This window comes from Corapipo altera, unplaced genomic scaffold, assembly GCF_003945725.1.
Source record: "Corapipo altera isolate COAL_440 unplaced genomic scaffold, ASM394572v1 65, whole genome shotgun sequence".
Taxonomy (NCBI): Eukaryota; Metazoa; Chordata; class Aves; order Passeriformes; family Pipridae; genus Corapipo; species Corapipo altera.
In genome coordinates this window covers 5,606,219-5,619,126 of record NW_020884891.1, presented here as the reverse complement: position 1 = coordinate 5,619,126, position 12,908 = coordinate 5,606,219, and the positions used below count along the sequence as shown (strand labels likewise).

Below are 12,908 nucleotides of genomic sequence, written 5' to 3'. Positions count from 1 at the left end.
GATGGGTGTGAAGGCCCAGGTGACATGCACGGCTGACGAGCTCTTGGGACCTCTGCAAGTGGGAAGCAGAGATGCTCCTGGCTGTAGCAGGGTTGCTGTTCAGAGGCCAGACACCACCACGATGGGCTCCCTGGAAGGAATGATAAACACTGGCTTTTCCCAGTGGCTGTCAGGGAGGTTGACTGACTTTCCCACGGCCGTGCAGTGCGTCAGGGGTGAGGCAGGATTAGCAGCTGGGTGGCCCTGGCCCCCGGCCCTGAGCGTGCGCCGACATCAATTGCATAACCCAGAGTGAGTTAGGGGCTGTGGAGCTGCTGCTGCCTGGGTGTCCCCATGGGAGTGAACCCCGAGCCAGAGCTGCCTCCACCCTGCCATCACTTGAGTGGAAATAGGTTGGTTGGAGCCATGGAGCTGGGATTTTCTAGGGAGCTTTTGTGGGCACCTAATGGAGAGGACAGAGACATGAACCGGTGCCCTCTAAAGTCACATTAGATGCTAGAGAAGCCCCACATCATGAAAGCCAGCTTTCTAAGTGCTGCTGTTCAGGGACTCACTCACTTTGAAGAGTTAATACCTTGAGCTTCCTCAGTGTGAAAGCTGGGGAGGGCCAAGCACGGTAGTTTTACTGGCAGTAAAACTTCATCATGATCTTCGTGTTGAAAGCAAGTCCAACCCACCATGAATTTATCTGCTGGTACTTCTGCGGGCTGTCAGCTGAGTTCCCAGGGCTACAACCCACATCCTTCCATGGTCCTACATCCAAAGGACAGTCTCTTGCTGTTTCCTGGGACTGTAGCCCCTTCAGCCCCCACAGGACTGAAATCCACCTCTTCCCTTCAGCAATGGCACAGCAGCATTAACATTGGGTCTGTAATTTAGCTTGGGACTGTTGAGACACAATCTCACTCTAAAGCCAAGGCCAAATAGTACTAGCATGGGGTCAAGTTCCTGAGGCACCCTCTGCCTTTGGGACTAATTTGGGTGCTGAGTAGCTGGGCAGGTATTTGAATGTTGCCTACAGAGACCTAGAGGTCTCAGGATCCTATTCTTCTCCCTCAGATCACCTAAAATGGTAAGAATTTTCCAGGGGGATTAAGGTTGTGATCTCTGGGGAGGGGAGTGGACATCTGGTAGGAGTCCTGTCCGTATTAATAGCCTCCGTTTAAATGTATGTTATCAAATGGGGCAGCTCCTTATCAGCCAAGAGACTGTGAACTCCATTACCTGAGGGGCTGCTGCTGACTTTGGGCTGCTTAGTCATGGCTTTCCACAGGCACACAGGTAAAGTGGACGTGCTGCCAGGTGTTGTGGGAATATGCCTGGTAGATGGGGAGGAAGGTTTTGCTGACAGTCTCCTGCACCAGAGAAATAACTCTTTTGAATTCAGTCTGAAGCCTCAGCAATCTGCAGCTGTAACTCCTGATGGCAAATGGACTGATAACTAGCGGGGGGGGACTGGTCCTGGGAGCAGGGGGGTGATGGTGGCCTCATTTATTTTGTAAAATGCATTGGATGGTAAGTGGTATTGTATTTGCTCCTGGTAAGTGCTGCTGTGGGAAGGCTGGGGCTCAGCTGCTATTTGAATAAGACTTGGTGACAATGGGAACAGTGCTCCTTCTTACAGCAAGCTTATTGTGGTGAGCAGGGAACCCAGAGCTGAGGGGAGCCCATGTGTAAATCCCAGAGGGTTTGCTCTGCTCTGGTGGTTTTGTGGTTACTCCCCCTTCTCTGTGTTTGTCTTGTACATCAGATAGGCTGACTTGCCAGTGATAGGAAAATGTGAACTTCTCCTTCCCTTTAACACTGACAGGAACCTTGAGATCATGTTTTGCATGTCCCCACGACATGCAGATGTGTGGTGTCTTCCCATCCCAACTAATCTCCTCTAGCCCTCCAGTTGAAGACAATTGGAAGCTCTTTGGGATTTTTAAAAGTCTATCTGACTCTTAGAAGCTGTTTTTGTGTGTGCCCAACATGCATTTACAGCCCTACAGCGTAATGACGATGGCAGTGCCATTGCATCTCTTGATGAGATCAAAGGGTGGATGTGCTTGGGGAGAGATTTGGGGTGCAGGTGCCATGGGCACCAAAGTGAACTCCTGCCCACCGGGAGCCAGGAGTGCTTGTGAGACTTGGGAACATAGAGCCTCCTCAGAACTGGGGAGGAAAGGCACAGCACTGCTCAACTTCGTGCTCAGCCTCCCAGGACAGGGCATAAGCACGAGGCTGCTTGCACAGCCTGTAACTGCTTCGGATTTGCTTGTCTGATGAAGATGTACATTATGCAAGGTGCCTTTCTGAGTAAAATTTGACTTCTGTGTTATAATTTGATGTAAGACAACACTTATTTTTTAACTTCAGTCCACAAGACTGTCTAATGTAGCGTCCTTTCAATATCTTCCCAGCTATACCTTTGTTTTCTTTCTCACCTTCCTCAGGAGGTGTTCTCTGGGGCAAGGACTTGTATTACAGCACAACAGACTTGATGTTGTGCTGTAATACAGAATGCTGAAGTGTCTTCTGAGCAGAAGCTGTGGTTGGAGGACAGTGACCACTCTGGCACTCCACAGGGAGCCCCAGTCCTGGGGACAGTTGCAGGGGTACCATAGTGCCTGCTCTGGGGGTGAGGTGACTCCTCCATAGCAGGAGGAAGCTCACATTTGGCTCCCTGGGTATGAGAAGGGCATCCAGCTGCTGAGGTGGGGGCAGATCTCTGCATAGCTGGGAACACAGCTGAAGAATCTCAAAGGCTTAGTGCAGCCACAGAGTTAGTTACTGAACAGGATTCTTGTGTTAGCTGATTTGGTTACTTTTGAAAGGTTTGGACTTTGCTGCTTAAACTCTGCCTAAGTACTCAGCCTTACTTGAGGCAGCTGTGCCTTGTTAGCCTCAGCTGAGCCCTGTACTGAGTGCCAAAGCAATCCCTGGGGGAAGTGTTTGCAGGGCTGGAGCAGTGGTTTTTAATAAATAGCACATCCTTACTTCCCTGGGGAACTGTGAAGATTTAATAATGATTGGGATGTGCTCAGACATGGTGGCAATAGGACCGTAGGGAATGTTTTTGGCCACCGCCTGAGGAACTCGGAGCTGTTCTTGTTCTAAATAAAGAAGCTTCCATTTTATCAACAGGCTAAATTTTGAATTATAGAGTACGAGAGTCGCACGCCTGGCAATGGGAGAGCAGAGTTCTCCACTCAGTACTGCCAGCCCTCCCAGCAAAAATAACCTGCAAGAGTTTTCTTTCCTTCTTTCTTTCCTTTGGCTTTGCAAACGCTTGCTGTCCAAGGCAGTGTGCCAGTCCTGAGTGTCACTTTGCATTTCGGATTAACAGGACCCTTTCTTTAAGGGTTTCCCTGGTATTTATAGCAAACCATGCAACATTGCACAGAGGAATGCTGAGAATGGTAACTCAGGTGACAGAGCAGGGGATGCCAGGACTGAGCTGGAACAGGCGGGTGTAGCCAATCCTGGCAGTGTGGGGGCTGTGTACTCAATCTGCTGAGAAAAATAAAACTGATGGAGAGTCAAAAAGCAATTGCTCTTTTTCTTCTGTATGCAACTGTGGGTAGGGCACAGGGTTAACAACTTCAACCTCATCTTCTTCCTTAAGTGACAGAATAATCTGTAAAGTATAAGTACAGTTTATATTGTTGTTTTTAGAGACCACACTTCAAGTTCTTCCTGGGTAGTTTATCACATTTAAACATACTCCCCAGAGACATTAACACATATCCTGTGCTAAGTGCTTTGCTTATCAGCTGTGCTTCAGCTCCCTTTGCTGAATGCTTTGGTTTTGTTTGCTGTGCAAACCACTGCAATGTTGCTCTGGGTATATAATGAACTGGGATGAACCAGCCCAGGGGTGACGGGAGACAAACCCAGGGAGAGGCAAGGGGTTGTATGAATGCAGTAGCTTTTGTAGGATGACACTTCTTGGGTCTGTACCCTCTCCATCCCAACCTCACCATGCTGCAGGGTGCAGACAGCCCTGACACTGAGCCTGACACAGCCCTGCGACAGCTCCACCGCACAGTGTCAGGATGACTTGAGGTGCGTGGCAGCCGACAGGCCCCAGATGTTTGAGATCTCTGGAGGGTGGAAGTCATGGTTGTCCAAGGGCTGAGGAGCTGCTTTTGAAAAGCAGAAGATGCTCCCAGGGGACAAGTGGCTAACTGGCACCTCTGTGGTCAGGTAAATGTTAGGGTTGTGTTCCAGTGGATCTTTGTGCCAAATACCCTGATACTCGAGAAGGCCACTGGCCTGGCCATCTGCCCTTGAGCTGTAGCCAAATCCATCAGGGAGCTACATTTAGACAGCACCCTGCCAGGGCTGGTAGGACAGGGACACCTTGCTTAGAGAGGGATTAGTTTCTGGAAGTATTGCTATGCTTTTCTTTATCTCTTATTCTTAATGGGGGTCCTCTAGGCTATTTAAGGATGGGCATGTACCCCTCTCCCCTGCCACCTGTGCTGTCTCTTTTCACCTGCTCCTCTCCAGCAGAACATCCTCCAGTCTGTCCGTACTTTTCTTATGTTTTCTAAATCCCATTCTGTGGCCTCAGTGACAAGCTGAAATGGGGTTTGGATTAGTAGATGTCCTCAGGGTACATTATTCTCCTGGAACCAAACAAGAGACACTTGACCAGGCTGTTAGCTTGGAGTTGCTGTAATTTGGTGTAAAAGTACAGACAAAGAAACTGCATTACAATAACTCCCAAGCTCAACCAGCTGCATTATTGATCTTATTTGAAGCACAGCACTGTGAAAAGAAGCACAAGGGTTCAGTGCTTTAGGGTCTAGTGGTTAGTTTGATGACTGCTTACCCTGAGCCCCAAATTTTGTGTTGCTGTAGCATAGTTGTTAATCCACAGTTGTGAATCTCCACTGTGTGCTCAACAGCTGCTGCACCACTTACATGGGGAAGCAAGACAGTGGGCACTAACATAAAGGCTCCAAGGAAGAAATGATTTTTCCATATACCCAGCGTGTCCTTAGTTTCATGACTTGCCTATTTTTCAGACAGTAAAGACAGGCCAGGGTTAATATACCTGAAAACTCTGGAAAGTTAAGCTGTGGGGACCGGGTGCGGCTGGAGGGTGAACAGGTTATTAAGTAGATAAACAACTCCAAAAGCATGACTTGCTGCCAACGAGGCTTTAGAAGATGTAATTATTTTTATACAGAGCAGAAGAAATATCTGCTCTGTTTACCTTCTGTGAGAGGGGATAAGAGGTCTGAGGGGAGCAGCTGTAGGATACTAAATGAAGCTGAGCTCTGAAGAGTCCACTAATGTTTGCTCCACTTTGGGAGAACGACCCGGTGGTCCCAGCACATCTGCAACTTGCCCGGGGCCCTGTTCTGCCACACACTAGTGGCTTTTGGGGCTCTTGTGCACCAGCCCCTGGATGGGCTCCTCCTGTGGGAGGTGGTCTGGCTGACATGGGCTCTGGACATAACCCCGGGTGAGCAGAGCCCATGAGCAGGCAGCATGTTTGCTGTGGGAATGTGCTCAGTGCATCCTCACTGCAGGCAAGGGGACAGAGGTACCTTTCCTGGGTCTAGATCAGGAATGATACTGCTGAGGACAGAAAGCTCCTGGAAAAACTGGAAGTAAATGCCTATGTATGAGGGGGGCTTTCTAGTCGGTGAGGTGGCATGAGGCAGGCAGATGCTGGTCTGGCTGTATGCACAGCCCAGCTCCAGGAGCCAGGCCAGGCCCAGTGTGAATTTGTCTAACTCCAAAGCTGCTGTGATAAATGTGCCTCACATTAGCGCGTGATGCATTACATGGGAGCATAGGATTATGTTACTCCCTGAGCCATACTTTTAAGATTATGTGTTCTGGTAGAAGGCAACCCTAAACCTGAGATGGGGAATGTTTGCTGTGGACTCCATGCAGTTGCATTTCTTCCAAATTAAACCCACCTGCTTGCTAAAGCTCTGCAGAGCTGGCAGTGGCTCACATAGTTTCCATATTTCCCAGCTGTTTATTTGTTTCATTTGCTTGAACTATCTTGGGGTAGTTGTCAGCAGGACATGGACATCCCCTGGCCTTGGCAAGGCGGCATTTCCAGCCCTTGGTTCCCCCATAGAGTGCAGTTCCTGCCAGCTCAGCCTCCAATCTGCCTCTGTAAGTTTTAGGGGAAGGAAAAGGGTGTGAACTCAGCCTTTAGCTCTGCTGCAGCCTCCCCATGTCTCCAGGATTCATGGGCCAGGCTGGGCCCTGGTCGGGACCTGGTGGGTTGGATGTGTGCCCAGCCGGTGAGGTTGGGCCCTGCAGTTGGTGGTGAATCTGGAATTACTGGGGTGGGCAAATGTCCATGAAAATCTGTATGAACAGGTCCTGAAGGCGTAACAGGGCAGACCCAACAGCATCCTGGGGCTGAGGATGAGCCCGACAGGGTCCCGCTGACCCTTCCTTGCTGTGAGGGCACAGCTAGGAGAGACACACCCTCTCTATGCCCCAAAACCCCCAAACCCTATTTCAGTTTACAGACACTGTGCTGAGGCTTGGAGCAGCATGGCTGAAATGAGCACCAGTTGTATCAATGACCTCTGTAGGAACAGGCACCAAAGCAGCCCCCAAATCTCCAGGGCTGAGTGGGTGTTCTGAGGTGAGGCCACGCAATGGAGGCAGCAGCAGTTCGCATGGCCTGAACATGTCCTCTCCTTCCTTGCTCTGTGCTGGCACTGCTGCTCCATCAGGAAAAGAGGACGCTTCCTCTTGGCAGCCCCCATTGCCAGACCATGGTCATAACTCCCATCCGGTTGCCGATGGTGCAGAAAGTTCAGGGCTGTGTCCCAGGGTGTTGGCCATGAAGGGAAACAGGGCTCTGCAGGGCCGGGGCTGTGGGAGAACGAGCTGGGATGGAGCTGCCTTTCCTGCCACTCCACAGGCTTGTGTAACCCTTACGCCCCACCCGTGGAATTGTTCCAGGCCAGCTTGGATGGGGCTTTGAGCAACCTGACCCAGTGAGTGGCATTCCTGCCCACGGAAATTGATGATCTTTAAGGTCCCTTCAAACCCAAACCACTCCAGGATTCTCCGAACCCTGCCAGAGCCCTTGCAGTCCCCTCACACAAGTGATGATGACTTCTGCTGAGGAAGAGTGTATGGAAATGGAGGGAGCTTTTAGCAGGAGTGGTCTGGGAGGCTGTGGCTGGGTGTGCAGGATGGGATGGGTGTCTGGGGAGAAAGCATGAGTATGCACCTCTGGCCAAAGTGGAAAATCCTCTGGTCAAGAGCCCCCACACCCATGGATGTGCTGGATCCCTGGCCATGGGCCTTGGCAGAGCCTTGCTGGCATGAACTGAAGAAGCATCTTTCCATGCAGGGAGATATTTTCCTGTTTGTTTTTTTTCCCTTATGATTTTATATCTGAAAGCCTGGTGAAAAGAGGCAGCTGGAAGCTGCACAACTATCCAGCACAAAAGGCCTTGGAGGGCTGCAGCTGGCTGAGGGTTCAGGCTGGAAACATGGAAACTATTCCGCTCTACTTGTTTGGTGGTGATTTCTGCACACAACTGATGTAGTGCCTCAGCCAGGACCTCGCTGAGGCCTGCAGTAATGAACTAAGGGACTCTCGGGGAGTGATTAGGTGTCATTACCCTTGCTTGATGTGAAATATGTAAATACAACAGTCTAGTGTCCTTCCTGTTAAGAATGTGATGGGGAAAGGCTGGTGTGGGACTCAACAGCAGCTGTGCTCCCTGAGTGAGCAGCCTGTTTCTGAAGGACTGCACCCTGTGGAAGGGACACATGCTAGAGCAGTTTGTGAGGAACTGCAGCCCATGGCAATGCTTCAAGTTGGAGAAGTTCATGGAAAACTGTCTCCTGCTGGAGGGACCCCACGCAGGAGCAGGGAGAGTATGAGAAGGAAGGAGGGGCAGACAAACTGTGATGAACTGATCATTGTCCCCCTTCCCCATCCCTCTGAGCTGCTGGAGGGAGATTGTAGAGGAATCAGGATTTAAGTTGAGCTTGAGAAGAAGGGAAGTGGCAGGAGGAAAGTGTTTTGAAGATTGATTAAGCTACTTTCCCCAACTCAGTTCTGTTTTGCCCATGACAGTAATTGCTGAGTGATCTCTCCCTCTCCTTATTCCAACCCAGGAGCCTTTTGTATTTTCTCTCTCCTGCCCAGCTGAGGAAGGCACTCAGCCTCCCTGAGTATGATGGTTCATTAGCCTAACCTAGACCCTGGAGACACTGGGAAAATGCCAGCGCAGGTGGCAGAGAGGTGTTGTGTTTTCTAACTGCCTGAGCTGCATCATAGAAAAATTGCCTTAACAGTGCTGCCACTGGGGCTGCTTTCTCTACCAGCAAGCTCTCAAGGAGTGTGACACCACCACATGCTCACTGCTGAGCCATCCTCCTCCTGATTTGCACAGCCCCAAGAAGCTGGAGCAGTTGTCAGGGCTGCAGTTCCATTCCCTCATCCTGTGTCCCCTTGCAGGGCCTGGCAGCAGTTACACCGTGGGCACCATGTCAGAGCGCTTTGACTGCCACTACTGCCGGGACCCCCTGCACGGGAAGAAGTATGTGCAGAAGGAGGGCAGGCACTGCTGCGTCAAGTGCTTCGAGAAGTTCTGTGCCAACACCTGCACCGAGTGCAAGAAACCCATTGGAGCTGACTCCAAGGTGAGTGCTGATGGATGATGAGAACAGGCAGATGCTGATGAACCCTCCTGCTTGTCTTGATGGCTCTGGTCTTGTTTGTGAGCTACCGTGTGAAAACAAGTTCTTTGTGGGTGCTGTGGCTGGTGGGCCATGTGCTCCTTGGCAAAGAGCCAGTGACACTGGGAAGTGCAGAGGGGATGCTCATGGTGGGCTGCTGTGGCACAGCAGCTAATTTCAGGTTCTAGATTCAGCAACATGGACTGCTGCAAATGCTGAGTTGCCCTGAAGAGAGAACTGCAGGTAACCTGCACAGGACCTACAAAAACTAATCTGGGCAAAGCACTGGGGAACTCAGGGTCTGATGTTGTCAGTTTGTCAGATGTTTCTTACTTCGTGTTGATGGTAGTAATAATGTACACCTGGACTAGAGGGAGTGTGACAACCTGAGAAGCACACACTTGCAGAACTTCAAATCTCAAAGCTGTTGGTTTGAAGCAACCTCTGCCACCCTCAAAAGTGATTGTGATTGTGTCAGTGAGTCTGGTTAAATGTCCTTCCCTTGACTGCTTGCAGAGGAGCTGCAGCTCCACCCACAGAATCAGACAGTGCTTAGGACAAGGAATCTATCCTTGACTGCCCAGGCTGATGAGCCAGATGCTTGGCTTTAGGGCTGCTCAGTGACAGAGAAAAGCTTATCGCTCCCTTTCTGTTTGTTCCAGGAGCTGCATTTCAAGAACCGTTACTGGCACGATAATTGCTTCCGCTGCTTCAAGTGCTACACATCCCTGGTCAACGAGCCCTTCATGCTCCGGGAGAACAACAAGGTCTGGTGCAGCAACTGCACTGCTACTGAGGATGCACCCAGGTGTAAGGGCTGCTTTAAGCCCATTATTGCAGGTACTGGTGCCAGTGAGAGGGGTACAAGGGCCACATTCTGCTCCAGGGCATAACCAGGGGGAATTATCAAGCTGTGAGGCTGCAGTTATGGGTATGGGCATCACAGTGGAAGACAGAATCACAAAATAGTGTAAGTTTTGACTGTTGCTTTCACCTGTCCATTTTATTCAAGTACTGAAAGGCTTCTTTGCAGTTAACCCTCATGTGATAATTAATAGTTAGTCTTAAACCATTTCTACCAAAAGCTTTGCTCTCTAAATCAAGCTATTCAGAGGCTCGGGCACCTGGTCTGACAAATATTTTAAGAAAATCTAGCAGCCCCTGGCTAAAATCAGATACAGAAATTAACAGCTTTTCTCTTGTTTACATTCCAACTGAATCGTGAGTGTTAAGTATGGACAGTTCTTGCCCACAGATCAGTTACACTGCACAGGGTGAGGGTTTGCCACAGGCCCAAAATCCCACATAACAAGTTATTTCTATCTGTTGCAGGAGACCAAAATGTTGAGTACAAGAAGATGGTCTGGCATAAGGATTGCTTCACCTGCAGCCAGTGCAGGCAAGTGATTGGATCCGGGAGCTTCTTCCCCAAGGGTGATGAATTCTACTGTGTCTCCTGCCATGAGCACAAGTTTGCCAAGACCTGCGCTAAATGCAAGAACGTAAGTCCTTCCCCTTTGCAAAGGGAGCTGCCAGAACCAGCTCTTGTGTGTCTTTTGGAAGCTGGGAGAGTAAGCCAGAGACAGACCATGCTGAAGCTATACCAAGGCTCATGTTATGTCCTTGAGATACTGGTGCCAGCAGCTGGTGGAATAGAAGAGCTGATGGTTCCTGCACAATATGGGATCTGGGCAGGGTCTGTCGGGTTATCTGACGGCAACAGTGCAGAAACCAAGTGGGCACCAGTCTTGCACTTGCTCTGAGGATAACTTAAGCTCTCTAGTAGATCCTGTGTATTCAAGAAGTGAATGTTTTACAACTTTTGCAACTGGTCAGTGTAGAATTGCAGTTACTGCAGGTAAAAGAAACTATTGTGAAAGTGCCAGGTACACAGGACTTTGGGCTAGAGATACTCAAGTGAGCTGCACAATTTAATTTTGATGCAAACTTCTGATGAGTTCCTCTCCATGACAAAGCCTTCCTTCCCTCCACCCCATGTCTGTGTCGCCTCTCTTCTTCCCTACTGCTTCTAAACCACACCTCTGCTCTTTGCTTCCCAGCCCATCACTTCTGGAGGCCTCACTTACCAGGAAAAGCCTTGGCATTCCGAGTGTTTCATTTGCTCCAACTGCAAGAAGCCACTGGGCGGGAAGCGCTTCACACCTGTGGAGGATGACTTTTACTGTGTTGAATGCTACAAGGAGTGTGTGGCCAAGAAGTGTGCTGGCTGCAAGAATCCTATTACAGGTATGTTGGGTTAAATGCAGCTCGAGGGCAGTGGGTGCTTAAGGTCAGAACAGTGACCCCCAAAAGCCACGGAGCCCAGAGGCGGGTAACATCAGAGCAGGTCTAGTAACCCAAGCTCAACTACAGCAATTTACAAGTGATCTGACTCCAAGACATGTGTTCTTGCTGGATGGAGTTCGAGCCAGTAACTGAGCTCTTCACCCTTTGCATGCCTCAAATTTACCTCCTTCAAAACTCCCCCAGCTACAAGTGTTCCCACCTGTATCCTAGTTTGGGACCCTTAAGTCTAAAGCATTCTACTGTCCCAGAGTGATATTTGCTTCGCTGCTGACGTATTTTACATTTAACAGTTACTGGATTACAGAGCTCAGCCTTGAAAAGTGGGCACTGTCCTGCCAGTCCTATGAGACTCATATTCCATTCTGCATTTTAGAGCCAGGATCTGAGACCATAAGTCCTGTCCTTGCTCTACATCTTTCCTTCAGCTTGACTGCTTCTTGGAGCAAGGATCCAAGGGAAAAAGCTTATTGCAGAGACAAGCCATGCAACCCTTATGCTAAGCTACCTGTTTCTACAAGAAACGTCAAAAGATGCATCAAAAAACGTGCTTCATTTGCTACTTTGACTGGATTTTGAGGCACACACTGTGGCCTGCTAGCCTAGAGAAGCACAGGAGGGAATAAGAAGGGGATCTGCTGCTTGGTGGGCTGACCCAGCCAAGGCAAAGCTACTATCGCCGTCCTATAATTGTGTTCTCTCCTAGCAGGATTTGGAAGAGGAACCAGTGTGGTTAACTACGAGGATGAATCCTGGCACGATTATTGTTTCAAATGCACAAAGTGTGCCCGTGGTCTGGCCAACAAGCGCTTTGTTTGCCATAATGGAAAAATTTACTGTGCTGAGTGTCCCAAACGACTGTAATGAGCAGACAGCAAGTGCTGTAAGATGGATTTTAAAGCCCTGCTTTCCCAAACAGTCCTGGTAAAGGAGCAGGTTTTTGCATGTTGAGAATTTTATCTGTTTCCATTTTAGTGTAAGAACTAAATTAGCCTCGATATACTGGGTTTGACTTTTGAAGCTCCTGCAGTACAAGAGCATGTAGCCTTGCAAAAATCTAACCTTGTTTCCAAGTAACTCTTAGTGTAAAAGCTTGAAATGCTGTTGTTAGATTTAGCATTAGAGATCCACACACTACATCATCTGTGTGTGGCTTAACTAAAACAAATCTAGTTTTAAACTTGTCTGGTATATGTTTAAGCTTGGCACTTAAGTGAAGAGGGTTTGACAAGGGATGAACCTGGGATACAAAGAGATGCAAAGATTGCACCTGGGATCAGAGGGATTCATTATTATGCTTTTACAAGTACAGGTACACAACATGCACTACACCATTAATAAATAATCATTAAATACCTTAGCTTACCCTACCCCACCAAATTGCAGCACATGTACGGAATGGCTTCATCTTACTTACAACAATGTTTTGGCAGTGCAATTTAGCTTGGTTAAGGTTCCATAAACTTGTTTTAGTCTTGATTTCCGCATGGTTTGTCCAAAAGTTTTGCTCATCAGCTTTTTTTATATCATTGTTTAAACAAGGCTGTCTATGTACAATTATTAATCCATTAACAAGCAGTAAATCTTTCACCTAAAACATGCACATGCATTTACAAGTGCCTTAAAAATAGCTCAGACAACGATAGCTCTCCTATCCTATCAGTGTATGTTTTGTGATTGAATAAAAGTAAGACTAGTGCCTGCTTGGAGTTCTACAGTCTGCAAAAGTTTTTTCTTTTTCATTTTGCCATCTTACATGATTGACACATCTTAAGGCTGAGCTACTGAAACCAAGTCTCATACACTGATACTGGCAAAGTAAAGAGTCAGCTGTGCTGTCACTGCACCCTTAAATATCTGAGGACCAAAGCAACAATTTCCATAAACTAATTAATTTTTTTAATATATTACTGACACCAGACCATCTGCCA

General features: G+C 48.7%; 1 protein-coding gene across 2 annotated transcripts; it reads left to right on the top strand.

The window, feature by feature from the left end:
- Positions 1–1,151: 1,151 nt before the first annotated feature.
- FHL1 (four and a half LIM domains 1) lies at positions 1,152–12,686 on the top strand. 2 transcript variants are annotated; one of them, XM_027645163.1, is made up of 6 exons: positions 1,152–1,281; positions 8,453–8,637; positions 9,336–9,513; positions 10,006–10,175; positions 10,734–10,920; positions 11,684–12,686. In XM_027645163.1, exons 1-6 carry the CDS (start codon positions 1,260–1,262, stop codon positions 11,839–11,841), a joined length of 900 nt encoding a protein of 299 aa, XP_027500964.1. In that variant the 5' UTR covers positions 1,152–1,259; the 3' UTR covers positions 11,842–12,686. The 2 variants fall into 2 exon arrangements, with proteins under 2 accessions (XP_027500964.1, XP_027500965.1); XM_027645164.1 differs by having other exon boundaries at positions 1,154–1,281; positions 11,687–12,686.
- The last annotated feature ends 222 nt before the right edge of the window (positions 12,687–12,908 follow it).